Below are 18,971 nucleotides of genomic sequence, written 5' to 3'. Positions count from 1 at the left end.
AGGAAACCAAGGATGCTGTTAATGTCTGCTGCAGGTTTACTGTCCTGTCAGTGTCTTGTTGACAGTTTTGTTCCCAGCTTTTGGAGGGCCTGAACTGAATATCAAGAAATACAGAAAAGAACTGGCCAGAGTGGCTACCTGGTTTTTTGCCTCTTGCTTTGTTGCCTGAAATATTCAACCTCAACTATTGGAATCATAAAATTTATTTACAAATTAATTTGGATGAAAAGTGGATGTCTCCGTTTCCGTCTTTGTTATGGAGAAAGCTGGTTAAAATTGTCTGCTTCTTCCTGGGAGCAGACTAAGTTCCAATTGCATTTAAACTGGCACTCCTAGAGAAAACATAGCTGAGATTATCCTTTTAACCACTGGATGTCATCATTGTGTCACAAAATTGCAGTTAAAGAGGACCCTACCTGAGCACAGGACGTGCTAAGATAAATTTTTTGCAGAATTTAACATAAAAGCATAAATTTAAAAATATTTTTAAACTACTAGTATCTCTGAATGTTTTATGAAGAATAGCATTGTCATAAGCTATACAGAATTTTCCTATCAATATGTTTTATTATCCCACCCTTATAAATTACAACTTAAGTGCTTTCCTATGGAATTAAGATATCACATACTCAGCATTTCAGAATATTAAGAATATTAATAGTTTCAGTCATTGTCTTCCATTTAAGTTTTCACTTAAAACTACAGATATATAAGAAATAGACTGAGGTTGAACTGCAAATCTGTTACATTTTTTAGAGTAAGAAGTTAGATATAGTAGACCTTCTGCCTTAGATCATATTTTTCTTTCAGATTATGTAGTATATCTAGTTCTCTTGGATATGATTGTCTCCATCAGCCAGAACTGATATATTTTATGTCAAAACAGTTTGGAAAATAAACCCAGAAGATTCCCCAGCCCCTTGTTATCTCTTAATCTTGTTTAATGGCTTCTGTAGAATGGATTTCTTTGAACTTGAAAAAAAAAAAAAAGTAGAAATTAGAGCTGATCAAATAACTGATTCTTTGGTTCAGTAACAAAACATGCAGGAGGGAGGTTCCTTTTAGGCTAGCCTCTGCTTTTCTTAGGATAAGTTAATTTTATTTCTTATTCATTCTGTAGTTTTCAATTAAAGAAGATAAGGAAATGTGAAGAATTCCAGGTGGCAACTGATGCTGTTTTGTCCTGTGTGTTACTGGAACTGGAAATGGAGGTGTAAGAGTTGACATAAGTGTTGGTTTCAGATCTTTATTCTGTCTGATTCAGAGCAGAGATTTGAAACCACTCCTCTCACTTCTCGGGAAGATTCCTACTTTGAATGTTATAAGCATAATGGAATGAACTTCTCTGCATCACTGAAGTTCTCTGCTTCTCAGAATTAATGAGATAGTCTTTGCGACATTCAGTCAGACTTTGAATCTTACCCTGAAGAATGCTGAGTGGAATTTACATTTTGTGTGGGACAGGGAGGACTCTAGATTGTTGAATTCCTTTCTAAATGCGCTAACACAAAAGATATACATTATTAATTTATGAAAAGTTGAAATTAACTGTTTTGGTGATTTCTAAATCATTACTTTTTCATTTGAGCTACACTTAGGAATTTTCATAAATAGGATGATTCCCTCAAAATAGGTAAAATCACCATAGTAACTGTTGTAATCCAATATCTAAAAGGTATAAGGAATGGTTTGTCCTAAGACCCCTGTAAATGTCCCATAGTTTAACCCTTCCCCTCTGTTTCTATCCCATTGGCAGAAGGCCAATGCTTCCTTCCTCCCCTTCTCCTAGATAAGACCACTTCCTGATTCCATCTTCCTCTTTGCTCCTGGACCACCATGAAATAAACAACGAACCCTAAGAAGGCAAAGGGCCTCTTTTGAATCCTTTGTTTTGTTCTATGCAGGAGCCTAGCTCCTTCTTAGAAACTGATCAGAAACTGATAGCTAGGAAGGAGGTATAGCATTTCTGCAAGTAACCATCATTGGCATCCCTGCAAGCTTTTACTTAATTGCTGAGCTGCTCGCATTTTGATTCAGTGTTAACTTTCAGATTAATGAAGCATGATGAGCAGTCCAAATTGATCTGTCACCAAAAGCTTAGGCTATCAGTTAATGCTGCTCATTTGCAATGTGTGAAAAAAGAAAATATACTTTGGCATTGCATTTTGGAAATATTGTTATTATTACTACTAGCATTATTCCCCCAACCAAATCATTCATCTCAGGTTTCATAATACTGAGTGTGTTTTGTGAAAGAAGTGTATTTTACTTCACAGTACGGAAATATGTATGAATGGATTATGTAATAAGTTTTTTATATTTATCTTGCTGTTTCCAGTAAGGGGGATTAGGTTCTCCTTGTGCCAAGTGTTCACAGTTTTTCTGGGAATCTGTGGGACAGTAAAATTAACTTAAGAGATCAGATGTAGCTCAAGAAGGGACATTAAATTTAATTCACAATTTGGATGACATGGGAGGTTTGCAGTAGTTTTACTGAATAGACAGAAAAATAATTTGAGTAAGGATGAGGGAGGTGGGCAGGTAGAAAGAAAAATGGAAAGTGTGTTCCATTCTCCTTCAAGACCTCACTTTGGAATGAAATTTTAATGATCATTAGGAAGAGGGAAGTGGTGTCAACATCTAGTGTGTACATTGTTGTTGCCTGGTTTTTTTGCAGCCATTGCATTTATATTTTAATTCCAAATCTGTTGCCTTTCCAGTGCAGAATATCTCAGTTCTCATCCTCCTCTGAACACAAGACTCTAATTTGACAAACAACTTTTGTTTGTATATAAATGAAAATCCTCTGTCTTTCCATAGCTGCAGACAGCTATAGAAACAACCCCTATTGTCTATGAATTGCAGACAGTCATGAGTTACTCATTTTATTTATGATAAAGAAGCTCATCCTTATGGCAATAACAAGTCTTTTCACAGGAATTACAAGAACATTTATCTTTGTTGATCAGACCCAGATAGCAAGTTATAACATGCTCACTAATTACGTTAGGACCACATTTTTTAAACCAGTCTTCATCAATTGATTGAAACCTACATGTCTGGCCCTTGTCTGTCCATGTAATGAGCTTTTATTTTACTGTTTCTGCATTACAGGTTTCTCATTACATTTGTCTGTAGGTAAAATGAAATTTTACAGCTACAATATGTAATTAGTAAGCAAATCTCATAACTACATGTACTAGTTCACACCCAATTAAACTTAGAAGTCAATAAGGGTTTATCCAAGATAGTGTCATAGTTTCCAAACTCCCAATCACTGATGTGGTACTCCTTGTAAATGTGATATTCTTAATGTACAACATCAAGTTTCCTTTTAGTTGTCTATGTGTGGTTGTAGAATAGTGCAAGTTTTGTCACAATCAACTACACTGTTGCTGACCTAAGTGTGAAAATGCTTTCTAATGAAAAATTCTGATTTCTAATTTATAATGAAAATGCTAAGTTTTCTGAGGCATTTAATCTTTTTTTTAGACCCATCAGATATTGAAGGAAATATGGAATCTGCTACAGTGATCGATTTAATTCCATGGATGGAATATGAATTCCGGATAATAGCAACAAACACTCTGGGGACAGGAGAACCTAGTATGCCGTCACAGAGGATTAGAACTGAAGGCGCTCGTACGTAAACAGAAAATGTCAGGGTTTTTTAAATGTGTTTCTTAATTTTCCCAGTCTTCTTCACCAGTTTGGTAATTTTAGGTTTTACTTTAAAAAAACAGTTTATAAGATCCAGTATGCAGAGGATATATTTTCAGCCACCCAGTACTACAGATTGTAGTAAGGAAGTACCAAAAAATGAAGATGTGATAACATCCAAGCAGCCAGAAAAGAAACATGATAGGGCAAATCTGTCTCCATTGCTGAAACAGAACCATACTGCATCTTTCAGAGGCTCCCCCCTGTATCTGTCAGCCAGACTATGTGTGTATGAGTGCATGCACATGTTTGGGACCATGGTTCAGGACTTAGGAAAAAACATGCATGCATTTAACCAGGGAAATGTCCATTTGCCATTTGGTATATATTCTAACTAAAGAATACATGACAGGATGTGAGTTCTACTGGATAATGCTGATTTTCTGTGAATTAAGCTTTGGTCTGGTGTCTTCTTACTTCACGTCACGTATGTGACATTATCCAACACAACACACTCTCTTATCACTGTGGTTACTCAGTGTTAATAGCTCAGAGCATATTTAAGGATAACAGGTGGAATAGGGGTAGTATCTTGCAGTTTTCTGTGTGCCATGTTCATGGAATTTTTGTAGCCTCCCCAGAAATGGCGTACTTTCCAGTTTTGTAGCAGGATGTACCTCTTTTGCAAGAAGTGGTCTATTTAGTCTGCTGTCTGACTCCCCAGGCACAGCACCGTGCTCTGGCAGACTGTGAGACAGTTTTTGGCAAACCACGGAAAATGGTAATGTAGTTTTCTTAGGCATCAGTCAGCACTTCTTGCCATGTCAAAACAGGCTATAAATAATTCACAGTTTACAGATCAACTTCTGTGCCCAAGTGGGTTTTCTGCCAGAAGCTGGAATTTGTTATAAGCAGCAATAGGATTTCGGTTGCACTGTCAATTGCAATGGTACTACAGAAGTAATATGCACAACTGAATGTGATTTTCATGTAATTCTGAAAAAGATAAATAACAAACAACAAGCCATGTCCACATATTGTAGTTATTAACATTTTCTGTGTTAAGCAGCAACAAACAGTGCTGTTTCTTTGTTGTACTATGTGGACGACAAATAATGTCTGTTACACTTAAAAGTTGTCAGTGTCTTTTTCAATTTTGAAGTCTTTCTTCTGGTGGATAACTAATTTCAGTAACTTATTAGCATGCTAAGACTATGCGCAATGTTTTTTATTTTTAATGAAACAGCTTGCTTCATCAGTAACATTTCACAGTGATTTCTAGAAATCCAATGGATCAGGGTCTGGTTTTATGTATTTTAGCTTCTAGGTGCATTAGAGTAATTGTTTAAGTATGGTTGTCAAGTTAGTTACCTGATGTTAATAGAGAGAGAAACCTGGGTTTAATGGTTGAGAGAGCGAGGAAGAATATTTAGAAAAGAATGACTTGTTAGACTTTAAACAGTCGGGGTTTTTTCAGTTCTTTGGCAGCCTGTCTATCTTCTTTGACTATTTAAGCAATTCTATTCTACTATTCTAGCAACCCTCTGCTTCTAACATAGCTCTAAATCTATATATTTATAATAGGTAGTGAGACTACAAGGTCAAGTAACAAACTCCAGCTTTCTCTCAAATTGTCTTATGTATGTTTAGTCTTGATCTTAACTAATATGTTTTCAGAAAGGCCAGAAATAAATATTGCAAACCATGCAGTGAATGCTTATTTAAATTTCAAATTTACTTTTACATGTTATTTATCCTGTCTGAAAACATTAGTTCTGCTCTGTTTTGTGTTCCTCTTCAGCTGACTGTCAGAGAAGGCCTTAGCAAACATTTTACTTACATAGTGCTTTAGCACTAAGACTTATGGCTTTCACTGATAAGTGGAGAAAATGCCTGATCATGAAAGAAATGACAATATAGAAATTATATATAATGGAGTCCTCAAAAGTATCATGCTTTACCACCCAGCTGTGCACCAATGCTGGATCAACAAATCGTATTTCATTACCCAGAATAGCAGTGTAAAATGCAATTGGTAAATTATAGAGTGTTATGGCAGCTTTGCTTAGGTACATCTACCCATCCTGAACATGACTATCAAGAATACATGTTCCACTAATCAAGAATACATGTTCCACTAATCTAGAATACAGTTAGACTGCCAGTGCTTCAAAGATAGACCCATGGGTTTAACCTTACACATGGCAAGTAGATCCATTGAAGTAGGTGAACTGATCTCAGTGTGTTAAGGTAATTACACATACAAGTCCACAGTGCTTGAGCACTTGGCATACCAACATCTGGGAAAGAACAATGCACAGTGTGATTCTTTGAAGACTTACAAGAAATTTTCCATTCTTGAATATTCAGTTAAATATTTGTAGATAATACAGGGAGAAGGAAGAATGATTGCTAGCTATGGTTAGAGCATGTTTCCTGAAGCAGTAGCTGTACATTAGTCTTGGCAGATTGCTCATCATCATTACTTTAATTGGGTGTGCCACGTGTGCTCATTGGCCTTGCAGCTGTCTCCTGCATACTATGTAGTAATTTTTCTTGTCTCTTCTGTTTCACTAGCTCCTAATGTGGCTCCTTCTGATGTTGGAGGAGGGGGTGGAAGCAATCGAGAGCTGACAATAACATGGATGGTGAGTATGGCACATGCAAGATGGCATGAAACCTGTACTATCTCATATCTGATCTTGCTCCTCCTGAAACCTGTGGATGGTTTGTCTCTGGGTCTTGTGAGAGCAGGATTTGTACATAATATATAGGTTTTCAGACTTTTCTCATGAAAAAATACATGAAAAGGAATGGGGAAGAGAGTACCTTATGGGTTTATGTGCTGGACATTTCTAGAATATCATCTAAAACATTCTAAAACAAAGAGATTGAAACACATGCTGGCTATGATAATTCATCATTAAAAGCAGTCTTCATTCTTCTGTTGAAGCAATGGTTTTCAAAACTTACCTATACTGTGGATATAAATAAAGCAAGAAGGGAAAAGAGGAAAGCAAAACGCAGCACAAGAGGGGATAAGGATTTATAAACAAAGTTGCGGAGGCAAAAGTAGCATGAAGAGAGAATTGAAATCTACTGCAGGTATTTGGTGAAGCTAGGGAGAAGAAATTTAAAAAAATAATTGTTGGATTCATGTCAGAGCCTATCAGTATCCAGGATAAACAGAGTCACAGCAGCATTACCTCTGGCAAAGAGAGATGGTTATGTTATGCTTGAGAAAATTACCAAGTTGGTTTTGTGTTGACCTCTCTGTTCACTGTCATAAGGCTATGAGATACAAAAGGCACATTATGCCATTTGTGTCTTTTGGGGAATAGTTGTTTCATATAGCATCTGAATTACCTCTAGGAAGAGCGCTTTTTCTTGTGGGAAGTAATGTAAAGATGTCTTAATTCCAATAGCATGTATTGTTGTGTAGGGATTCTCCTTATGAATATGCAGATTTTAATCCATATGCATATTTCCTTCTTTTTGTACTTAGGATTGATCATATGTCTGTGAAAGTTCTCAAGTATGACAGAAATAACCAGCTATATCTTTGAGCTATCAGATTTGGGCTTTCCTGGGTGGGTTTTGTTTTGGGGTTTTGGGTTTTTTTTTTGGTTTTTTTCATTGAGTCCAAAATATTTATTCAGTCTTCCTAAGTATTTTAGTAGTAAAGAAAATATTTATAAGTTTCTGAAAAAGAAGGTCCACAATTCTGTGACAATATATGGGAAAGGTTGTATCTTAGTTCCCCTAATAATAGGTTAGGAATTAAATGTGTCCTAACTGGCTTAATTCTGGTCTCTTATTTTGAAAAGCAAAAGAACACATGCAATGGACAGATGCAGAAGACCTAGATTATTTTACTTCACAAGCTTTTCTTCTAAAAGCTTTAACAAACTACAGAGCTGCTTCCTGCATTTTATGTAAAGATTGGTACCCATGCAATTTCCAATACAGTGATAACTTGGCTGTGACCAAACTAAACAAAGAAAATATAACCAGGACAATAGCGATTAATGCAAGATCAGAAGTACAAGACCGTTTAGTATTTCCTGTACACTCAGGCAGATTTATATTCTCATTATTTCTCTTACCAAATGTTATGCTTTTCACGTCTGTTCTGAGTAGCTCCTTTAGTCAGACAAATGAAGCATGGCTTCAAGTATTTATTTCCCAAGAATCTTCTATTTCTAGCAAGGGTTTTTAAATAGAGACTTTAGATTCACACAGTCTGACAGACAACAATATATCTATCTTTAAGGCTAAGATAAAAATATATATTGATTTCCCCAAATGTGCTGACATTTGCATAATAAATAGTCCTTAAATAGTCCTTAATTAAGAAGAGAAGAACAAAATGTATGGCAGTTCACATGTTGCTGCCAACCCCTTTTCAGCTTCTGCTATGATTCATAAGCCCAGGTTGAATGAGACAGCCAGAGATGCAATCAAAGCTCTTCTAAGACTTGTTTTGAAAGAGGACTGAGAAGGAGAGCTAGGAGTGGCATGCCCATTCTTCCTCATTCTTCCCAATTTGTCTTTCTCTCTCCCATTTTCTTTTTCAAAGTTTTCAGTGGATTATACAAACTATTCAGCTGCTTACACCTACTTATTATGTGCAGCCATTGGAGGGAAAACTGCTTTCAAACTTCATATAAGACCTTTCAGAATATATTTTTAAGTGCCAGTCCTGGCTTTCTAAAGTTTGCTCTGGCTGAAAATCATTCTGAGGCTAGGGCTTCATCCAGTCTGCTTACTTTGGCATATGAGATTGAATTCTAGTTTATTTTAAGCAGCTAGTTACATTGTTAGATTCAGAAGATCAGCTACATAGAAGTTTCATAAAACCTTGCTCAGAATATCTCCACACGTTAGCTGAAGTGCTGCAGTAGTGGGCAAACACCTAAGGAGAATAATTACTCTCTCTGTCTCTGCTCCAAGACCTTCTTGCCTCAAGATAAGCTATTTCATCTCTTTGAAATTTTTATTAGAAAAAAGGGTGATCCAGGAAGCTTGTTTTTAAAGGATACTTCTGGTCAACCTCCTGTTGCACAGATGAATTATGTGATTTTGGCTGGTTGGGTGCAGTGTCTAATAGTTGTGGTAAAAGCTCCGTGGTCTGAGAAGGAATAACTGAATGTAGAGCATTGGTAAAAGAAGAAAAATCCATTGTGGCAGATTGTTTTCCTTAAGTTCATACTTTCTAGTATTCCTAGGTATAGGAAATTAGCAATAGTTTTAAGAAAAATTTTACATAGGTACCTTAATGCCTGTACTGAAAGTGGGAGTCATTTCACTAAAAGATTTACCAGTTAGAAGCTAGGTGATCTAAATCAGCAGCTGGATCCCCTCCATCATCTGTGAAAAGTGGTAGGATGAGTCATTCTTTGAATGTGTCCATTTCTCTTTATCAGCTGTGCCAGTTGCCTAGATGACAAAGTTTCAGTAAATTAATATAATTTGAGGCAGCCACACAGATTTTCTCTTCATTTATAGATATTTGCAAGAATATCTATCTCCACACATACACGGACCCATATACTGGCATCATATGTCTGTGTTACATGTTTGCTGTGCCTCATTCCTTAGGGTTTTTTTGCTAGCTACAGATTTTTTATTACACTATTATTCTTGGTTTCTTTCTGTGGGAGGTAACATTATGTGTGTTGCACTGAGTTCAGATGAGGAAAATGACCTTAAAATGTTTTCCTAGGAAATATGCTAATACTGCAGATCTAAGAGGGCCTGTTTATAAAGGGGGTGGAAGTAAGCCATTGAAGGAAATCAGGACAAAATTGAGGTTTAGTTCAGTGTTTTTACAATGTACATATCAATACTTTCTGCATTGTTTCTATTTAATTCTAGACCTAGCTGTTTAGCAAAAATTAACTTTTTTTTGTTTTTTTGTCTCTGCAGCCTTTGTCAAGAGAATACCACTATGGCAATAATTTTGGTTATATAGTGGCCTTCAAGCCATTTGGTGAGAAAGAATGGAGAAGAGTTACAGTTACTAATCCTGAAATCGGCCGATATGTCCACAAGGATGAATCAATGCCCCCTTCAACTCAGTATCAAGTAAAAGTGAAAGCCTTTAACAACAAAGGAGATGGGCCTTTCAGTCTCACTGCTGTAATTTATTCAGCACAAGATGGTGAGTAAATGTCCCAGATGAGTTTTACACTGTGGGTCCAGATCAGCACTACCAACATCAGTAGAACCTGGTCCTTTTCACTGATTTGCATAGCAGGATACATCTTCAGCAGGGAGAGTATGCATTGCTTGCACAAAAACTTGTTCTGAACAGCCAGTTTCCACTCTGCTTTCTTTGTAATGCAGAGCACTTGGCTGTACTTGCTGACAATAAGCAATACACAGCAGCATGCAAGATTCTTCACACAACTTGTTAAGAAATTTCAGAATATCGAAAAAGAAATTATTGTCTTCACAGTGGTTGCCTAAAACATTTAGATCTTTATTCATCAATGTCTCTCTAATCTTAAATCATGTATTTGACGTATGCTAAATTTTCTTCTTCCTAACAGACCACACTAAAGCCTAGTATGTTAGTAGATCAGTATCAGAATTTAGCCCAAAATTGTGAAGGAATGATAGTTCAATTGTATCTAGTTACATTTCCAGCACGTTTAGAATCTCATATAATTATCCCTGTTACATTCCTTATTCTGGTTTGCATGCTAGAGCTATCAAGTGAGTAATTTAATAGAAACCTCTTTCAAATTCCATTAAAATATTTTTCCTAATTCTTACTGTAATTATTTTACATGCTGTGATCTTTAGGATTGAAGTTTAAATGACATTTTCAAACTTAGCAGAAGAGAGAAGGTACTGGAATAAAGTTTACCTTAAATCAGGAGAAATATATACATCTTCAATTGCATTAGCATCACACAAGCCTGTTCTAAAAAAAATCCAGTTTATTAATTTCTACCAGAAGCCCAAAGAATTGCTAGTATTTTGCTTTCCACAGAGAAAAATCTCCTTCACAAAGTCAACTGATGTAGACCAAAGAGCCAAGAGGAGGGATATGATAACATTCTCACACTTCCGATTTTCTTCTGTACTCTGTGTACTTTATGGAAGATTTATGTTCATGGTTCCCATTAGCACTAATGGGAACTTTGCTCACAAATCGGCCACACACAGAGAAAAGAAAAAAGAGCCCTCAATACCAAGCTGGCTGATGAGGATAATACTAATCTTTTTTCTCAGGAAAGTGCTCCTTAGGAAATCATCTTCAACTGCTGCTGCAGCAACACAGAGAGTTTTTTTCCAGTTGTATAAATGTGTTAGGAAATAGCTATGGTGCAATGAAAACAATATCAGTCAAATAACACTGAAATCCTTGCTCAGAGACTTTATAGACAACTGACTGATAAGCTCCCAGTGTTTATGTTAGGATTATCCATACCATGTCAGGAGTAGCAAATGTGTTTGTCTCTAAGTTCAGGGACATGATAGAGCCTAGTAGCTCAAAAAGACAGAGGAAAAGCAAATGTGCAGTAGTGCCAGCTTCCAGATAAGGAGGTCACTTGAGTGGCTGCTGCCACTTAGCAAAGTCCAGTCACCTGATAAAAAGCATTTATGGTTAAATGATGCCAGATGCAGGCTGCAAAAGAAATAGAAGCTCAGTGAACCTACTCCTTTGATTTCAAACATGAGTACAAACTTTACCAGCAGTGCTCACAGCTCCTGTGCAGAGCTGTGACCCTGACTACTGCCTATATCCAATCCAGGAACTTCAGGGCAGGTTAGAAGGAATTTTTCCAAGAGATATAATGGAAATTACTCTGAAGAGCATTGAGTGTTGTCTCCTGGCATCGGGATGTGAACAAAATCACTTTCATAACTTTTAGTGTGCTTACTGGCTGCCAGCCTGAACTTTTTATAGTTTCACTTAGAATATTCACTGTATTTTCAGTGAAGAAGTATATTTTGATGACCATGTGATTTCTCCTTTTGGAAAAATTGCTAGAAATACTGAATTAGAAGGCTGGAGGAAAGCAACTGATGCCGTATTTCTGGCTCAGAAGAGGCTGCAAAATATTTATTGATCATAAATGACAAATAAGGATATAAATTATTTTAGCTCATAAAGAAGTATGAGCAGATGAAATATTGTTAGAGTATTGTATGAGCAAAAGCCCTGGCAGATGAAACTATTTAGTATGAAAATTTTTGGAAAGTTCTGTAATTGATACAATAGAAAAGAATCTGACAGAGATTTGGGAATAGATTAAATGATTACAACTATTCTGCCTGTACTACTGTACCTTTGAGTTTTAGCAAGTGGTATTATTACTGTTAAACAACACAACTTCTCAAAGGTATTAGGGAAATCTTAAACCAATATAGTCATGCAATATTCCATACAGATTTGTATAAATATCCATGTGTACATAAATATAGTGACAGTTTCACTAAGTTGTATATTCTGTAATAGATCTATGTTTCTCTAGTTGTAACTGTGGGCATTGTTATTCCCTTCAGTGACTGGGGAATTTCTGTGTTCCCACGAATAATAAGCCAAGTTCCATGTCTGACAACTGCTAGTCATATCTGCCATTGCTAGTAGTGAGTAATGATGGCTAGTAATAAGTGCACAGGTCTCTTGCTTATCTAAATTCCTGTCATTGTGAAAACAATTTTGTAATAATGTATAATTTTTTAATTAGACATTTGCATTATGAACAGCCATTGAAAGACAATTACAAAAAGTGACTTTGCATATAAGATTATTTTGTTACCTAGGACACTTTTCATGAGAGATGTTAGTTATTTTTTTTTCTTAGCAGTGGCTGTTTTGATGCATAGTTGACTGGATGCCCAGTTGGAAGATTAAGTATATGAAAACTTTCCTCAGCTGGGTCTGCCATGCCTGTCTGTTGCAACTTGTTTCAAAAAATTCATGACAGAGAACTGTTGTTAGCTTGGAAAACTTTATCTTTTACAGACATTGCCTTCCTACTTACCTTGTTTAAAATTCAAGCAGCAGTGAAATGAAACTAGACCTTAGTATTCTAAGCCCTGAATAAAAGTCTTTCACACTATGATGGTCTGTACTCTGTGTTGGCTGATGTTCAGAACTAAGAATGCAAACAAAATCAACCTTATGGTGTACACCTTACAGAAGGGTGCTTTGGAGTATTTCACACCTATGTTCAAGTTTTTATATGCCACTGGACATCTGTGTATCTAATATCTGCTCTCACAAAAAAATGTGTTGTTAGGGCTAAGTGATAAGCACAAGTATTTGCGTGTAACTAACTTTAAAAATCTGGTGTGTGTAATATGTGAGCTGCTGTCCCACTTAGTAAAAGATCACTGAATGCCTCATTCTATTTATCAAAGACTCTTTTCAGTTTACACAAATTTCAGGAAGAAATCCATTGAAGCATAAAAATATGTAGTCTGAGCCAAGTAATAGGATCATTGCTTTGTTTTTACAGAGTCATTTTCCTTACAGATCATCACTGGACTTGAAGTTTATTCAAGGAGAACCAGATTAAAGACTAACACTTGGCTCAGTGACTTCCTCAGTCAGGAAAATTATATAAAATACTGAAAACAATATAAAATACTAAAGTGAGAAGAGTCCTTGTAAACAAGCATAACATTACCACAGGATCAGATTGAATGTTTAACATATGTTTCATCTTCCAGCTCCAACTGAAGTACCTACAGATGTGAGTGTAAAAGTTTTGTCATCTTCTGAAATGTCTGTTTCTTGGCACCATGTTTCTGATAAATCTGTGGAAGGATATCAGGTGAGTTTAGTGGTGACACTGTGAATTTTCTTATTTATTTACTATCAGTAGTTATAGCCAACAATAATTCCTACTTTGGCATTCCATCTCTTAGGGTTCACTTCTCTTTAGTTAGCATGTTCCATGCAGATTTTGCATCTTGGGAAACAGATTATTGATGTTACATATTTCAGAATATAAAATTGATTAAGAAATGTATGTTTGCACTTTGCAACTAATAAAAGCCTCCATTATTTTATGAAAGAAAATTTTTTATGTAATTGAATGCCTATCTATAACTTCTTAAAACATATTGAAATTCAACTAATTAAACCCTGGCCCACTTAAATTACCAGTAGGTTTTAATATATTTCACTCCCAAATCATATGGTAAGTGGGGCTACTTGACAAATGCCCACAATCCAGTATAATAGAGACACTGCTACTGTGCAGGACATTGATGTTTTCTTGATGGTTCCCATTCTCCACATGAAGAAGAGCTTTTGGGGCATGTTCCATCTGGTCCATCTCAATGATGTTACTGGTGAAAATTGTTCTTGTCCTTCTGCAGAGATGACGACAGCCACAGGCTGTGTGCAATGAGAAATGGCCATGTAGTACTCTAGCAAGGAAGTCTTAACATCATCCATGCACAGTGGATGCTGACAAACTCTGCAGTATACAATCTGTTTGCTCTGGCTGCAACCCAAAATAGGGGTTTGGGTCTTTAGTTTGTAAGTTTAGTTTGTAAGACTTGCCTTGTGATTTGAGTTGTCTGCTACTTGAAAATGTCCTCTGTATTCCAAAATAAGGACATACAAATGAGGAGTAACCTTATGGAATGTATTTTTTAAATTAAAATCTATGAATAAATAAGTAGTACTTGGATTTTTTTTTTTATTTCCTGATCTCTGTTTCTGTCTCCATGAGATTTATGTAAAATTTTTTCAATACTACAACAAGAATAGTGTCCCATGTAAAGCTTGATTTTATGCAGTACAGACATAAAGTCTTAAACAGAGGATGCTGGGGTTTGAAATTAAGACACTAATGTGGTAACTCCTCATTTACTAAAGCAGCCCACTGGTTTGGTGTGTCATAGGGATTTTGCAGCTAGAATAGGATAGACAAATTGATGTGAGCTCTGTGAGCTCAGCCTGGACAGCTCTGTAGCAGCGTTGCACTCCCAGGCTGGACAGTCTGCCCAGAAACTGAAGCCTTCACATGCAGAATGACCTGGGCAGACACTTGGCAGGCACACACCAGGGCACTTCTGGGAATGTAGAGAGTGGCAACTGGTGGAGAGGGGCAACTGCTCTCTCTGGTGGATAGAGCAGCAACAAGGAGTGCTGATAGAGGCTGGGATTACAGCTGTGATAGACCATGAAGATGGATGTTCAGAGCTGTGGTAGGGAATAAGGTAGTAAAGCAGGTGGGGCAAAGATGAACGTGGAAAGAACACAATAGGAAAACATGCCCATAGGCAACCCATTTTTGGCCAATTTTTAAAAATTTTGCCTTATTTGACGTAAAGATGTCTGAATTGTGTCAGGGGCCAGCAGGGGAAGAAGGGAGGGGAGAGGATTTAGCAGGAAAGACTAGGATGAATGGAACAGTCAATAGAAAAAAAGGAAAAAAATAAGAAATGTAGGGGATCTTTGGGCTGAAAAGAGAATAACTGATAGAAAGATGGGATATCCTGGGAATGGACTATGTTACAGGGTCTATGGACATTTGGGGTGTGGCCTTGTTTTGATAGCTGTAGTGTAGTTTCATCCACCTATTCCTGGAGAAATACACTTTCACAAATCCAGTGTGAACTGACTGGCTTGTACATGCACAGTGAGCAGCTGCATTAGAATATAAATTTCTTCCTTTTTTCACTCTGTTTTTCTAGGGCAATCTTCTAATTATCAGGACTATGTAAAAATTTCTGTCTGGTTAGATGATAAACAGGCTGGTGGTCCCAAATTACTGCCTCAATAAGATCTCTTTCCCCAGGGCAATCACCAGTCTCACTCTAGTAGAGGGGAAGGCAGCAAAAGGAAAGTCCATGCTTCTTCACTGAGAATGGAAAGAAAGGCTTGTGTTCCTGAAGATCAGAAACCCCATGAGTCCTGAAGGAGCCATAGGACAGGGAAAAAAATAGAGAGGGTTGTTCTGGACGGTTAAGGCCACAGATAGCATTTGTGAAGTTGCAGTAAGAGTTGTGGTGGAAGGAGTATTCAAACAGCATTATAAAATTCTAGTGACTATCTCTGGAAGGCTCTGTGTCTATTGGCATTGATAAATACTACAATAGTTACCTTTAAATTACTGCTCAGATGTTACACAGGTTAATAGAAACCATCATTCACCAGAGCACCTTCTCAGTTTCCTTTTGGTCTTTATCGTTACTTGAAAATTGCATAATTGACTTTTGAATGCTAGAGTTTAAGAGGTGGGAGTACCCTGGGAGCAGAGAACCTGAGGTATTTCACCTGTGACACAATGCTTCTCACACCAGGAGGAGTCAGATTTTCCTGACACTAAATGCATACTGTCAGGACGACTGCCCCCATGGTGATGAGTGTGAGCTGATACATTTTGCCATTACAGAGGAGTATCCTCAGCTCACACTTAAAGAAGAGATAAAGTAGGAAAACTATCTCCATCCATACAGAGGATTTAAGATTTATAAGTTCTTACAATAGACTTCTAACAGCCACATCTCTGCAGTGTATCCAGCACCAGCAATAATATCTGTATTTTATGATGCTTTTATGTAATAGATGTAGGTTTATTTTATTAAAAAAATTTATCACTACTCACCACCATTGTCTCTTGTTGACTGAAATATGCTATTAGCATTATTTCTTAATATGAGTAAAGTATATTTTTGTGTCAGTCCTATGTAGAACTTCCAAGAATATGGAAGCTTTTGTTTCATGACACTTACAGCTTCAGTATATTGAAGTTTGAATAGAGGAGAAGACCATGAAAGGCAGGTTTTTCCCTGATTTTCGCACAGAGGGCTGCATTCATGATGGCTAAGGCATTCCTTCACACAAATCCCAATTGGCTTATTTCCCACAAAAACTCCATAGAGTTTGGTTGAAATCCCCTTCTGTGTTCTCTGGGGTTTCATTGCTTATAGATTACCCTAACAAAGTAAATGCAGAGCACCAGGAATTAGAAGGCTGGCTGGGGCTACTATATAAGCTCTTTAAAAAAAGAGAGAGGGGCTGCTCAGTAGAGTGGGGAAATACGACCTCTTGAAGCAATGTGACACGTTTAATTCCTGAGGCAAGAAAGAAATTTCCAAATTATTTCAAGAATGTTTGAAATTATTTAAATATAAAGTGAGAAATGTAGGAATAGTATAAAGAAGACAGTAGTTTTCTTAGCTTTCAGGGAAGTAATATTTTTTTTTCTTTTCCAGGAGTTGCTAAAATTTTCCAAATATATAAATACGGCTGTGTAATAGAGAAGAACTTTCTGTGTTCGTGACATATAGCTCACACACTATAGGAGTAAAGTTCCACAACATTGTAGCCATGAACAATTGTATTTGGGATTGAAATTTTATCTAATTTTAAAATTATATTACTTCTGTCTGAAATGTCATATGTTCTCAGTGAAGAAATTTGCATTTTCATTCATAGTTCTTGTTGGCCTTGTTTGATGCTCTGTATTACTTTTGTTTTACACCATTAGCATCTCTGTACTGCAAACAAACATTAAGATTGTAAAAAGCTTTGCAAGGCAGAGGAATTCAAAGGCTTCCAGAGTATGCCACATGATAAATAAAAGCTTCATATAAAGTGTGTTATCTATCTTTAGGTAAAGCTGTTACTTAATTAACATAATAGATCATTCTAAAAAATAATTAATTAGTTTTCAGTGGCCAGCTAAAATCAACAACAAAACTGCTATTGGTGCTGTAATGGTTAAGAAACTTTTAGCCACCTAGAACTTTACAGACATCTTGTTGCTGCAGGCTAGAAACTTGTTTGAACTTAGAGACAGAGGTAGACATGACGTTCTCTAGTTCCTGATGTATACACCCTCTCTCACCTGAGTCAGCCACTTACAGTTAACACCTTATGGTGTACAGCTGGCTGCATTCAACCAGACCTGCTTATCTAGAACCATATGTTAATTATATAAAAGAAACTCTGACTTGAAGATCGCTATCAGACCTTCAGCTGAAATGGCTGTCAGTTTCAGGTCCATGCCACTTTGAAACCATTCATCTGGTTCAGGTTACCACTCTATAGCTGAAGCCTGCAGAAGGTACTGGATGCAGAGTCCTCACTCATTTTAGGGTAAAGGCTGTTTACTCAGGAAAATAGCCATCTTTGTAAGTACAAATGTTATGAGTGTGATTGCCTAAATTACAGTTTAGGATGCTAGTGTTTAGGATGCTAGTGGATGATACTTTCTAAACAAAATGCAGGACATATAGAGCTGAAGATTATCTTTTTGTGCCTGCTGAAAATCAGGTATGCATGCTGAACTTAAAAAGTGAAGCCAGTTTGGTCTGCAGATAAAGTGATTCTCCCTGCAGCAGGAAAGAATGACAAAGGCCACTAAGATGTCACATATATAATAATCAGTGAGTAACCTGTAACACTGGTGGGAAGGACTGTGGCAAAAAACATTTATAAGAGACAAGCTACAATAAGTATTTAATTGACTGTGATCTCTGTGTAGTGATACTGTTCTCATGTCCAAAGACATTTGAAGTAGATAAAGAGAAATCCCCTGCTAAATCGCCTGCATCTCTCCTTATTCAACCACATCATGTGTTCTAAGATAAAGTAAAGCAATATTTTTATTAAATATTGTAATTTAAATGTAAATGCGAAAAAATGAAGCCTCATTAAACAAGGGTTGTATGCACAACTTGTAAAGAATAGAGCTGTGATATTAACACCTTGACTTCAGTTTTTTAACCTATTCCTTAAATGAAGTTTTCATGGACAATGTCAGAAGAACAGAAGGTTAAAGCAGTTACTACTTAAAATACAAGATGACAGGATACCTCATGTCACCAATAATGTCTTACCAAGTAAGATTTTTCCTAGAGCCTGAATTTACCAACAATATTACCTTCTTCCTAAAAAATTTAAAATGCTTTCATGTAGCATACACAAAAATCATTAGGAAGTCAGGCAGAAGCTGAGCAGAAATGCTGAGGTAAAAACTCTCAGAACCAAAATGTAATAGGCACATTGCATTTCTGCACTTTCAGGTTTGTGCAGTGATTCAGTCTTATGCAAATGGTTATAAACCAGACAAGACCCAGAGACTGACAGTGTTTCACTGTCATTCACATCTCACAAGGTCATGCAGATTAGGCCTGTGTATGTGAGGGACTGTATGGCATGGCATCACTCCATAGGAATTACACTGTTTTCACCTGGTGCTTTGTAATGCATAATGAATTAAAGTAGGATGGACCAAGTTCTTGGGGAAAAAAAAACACCCTCATGGAATTTCTGTGTACTTTTAATTGGCTTTGGTTTTTAAGGTGTTACAAGCTTACAGTCG

The 18,971-nt window shown here is 36.7% G+C and overlaps 1 protein-coding gene across 2 annotated transcripts in view; it reads left to right on the top strand.

Annotated features, from left to right (window-relative positions):
* The window catches only part of CNTN1 (contactin 1), a 201,165-nt gene that overhangs the window by 165,964 nt on the left and 16,230 nt on the right, over positions 1 to 18,971 (top strand). For both annotated transcript variants that reach the window (XM_056481790.1, XM_056481791.1), the window contains 4 exons: positions 3,493 to 3,642; positions 6,238 to 6,308; positions 9,589 to 9,823; positions 13,354 to 13,457. In XM_056481790.1, the coding sequence (XP_056337765.1) occupies positions 3,493 to 3,642; positions 6,238 to 6,308; positions 9,589 to 9,823; positions 13,354 to 13,457 (560 nt within the window). The remainder of the gene's footprint in view (positions 1 to 3,492; positions 3,643 to 6,237; positions 6,309 to 9,588; positions 9,824 to 13,353; positions 13,458 to 18,971) is intronic.

Source organism: Oenanthe melanoleuca, chromosome 1A (genome assembly GCF_029582105.1).
Source record: "Oenanthe melanoleuca isolate GR-GAL-2019-014 chromosome 1A, OMel1.0, whole genome shotgun sequence".
NCBI classification, from domain to species: domain Eukaryota; kingdom Metazoa; phylum Chordata; class Aves; order Passeriformes; family Muscicapidae; genus Oenanthe; species Oenanthe melanoleuca.
Note: the sequence above shows the minus strand (reverse complement) of the source record. Positions and strands in the feature narration are given on the sequence as shown.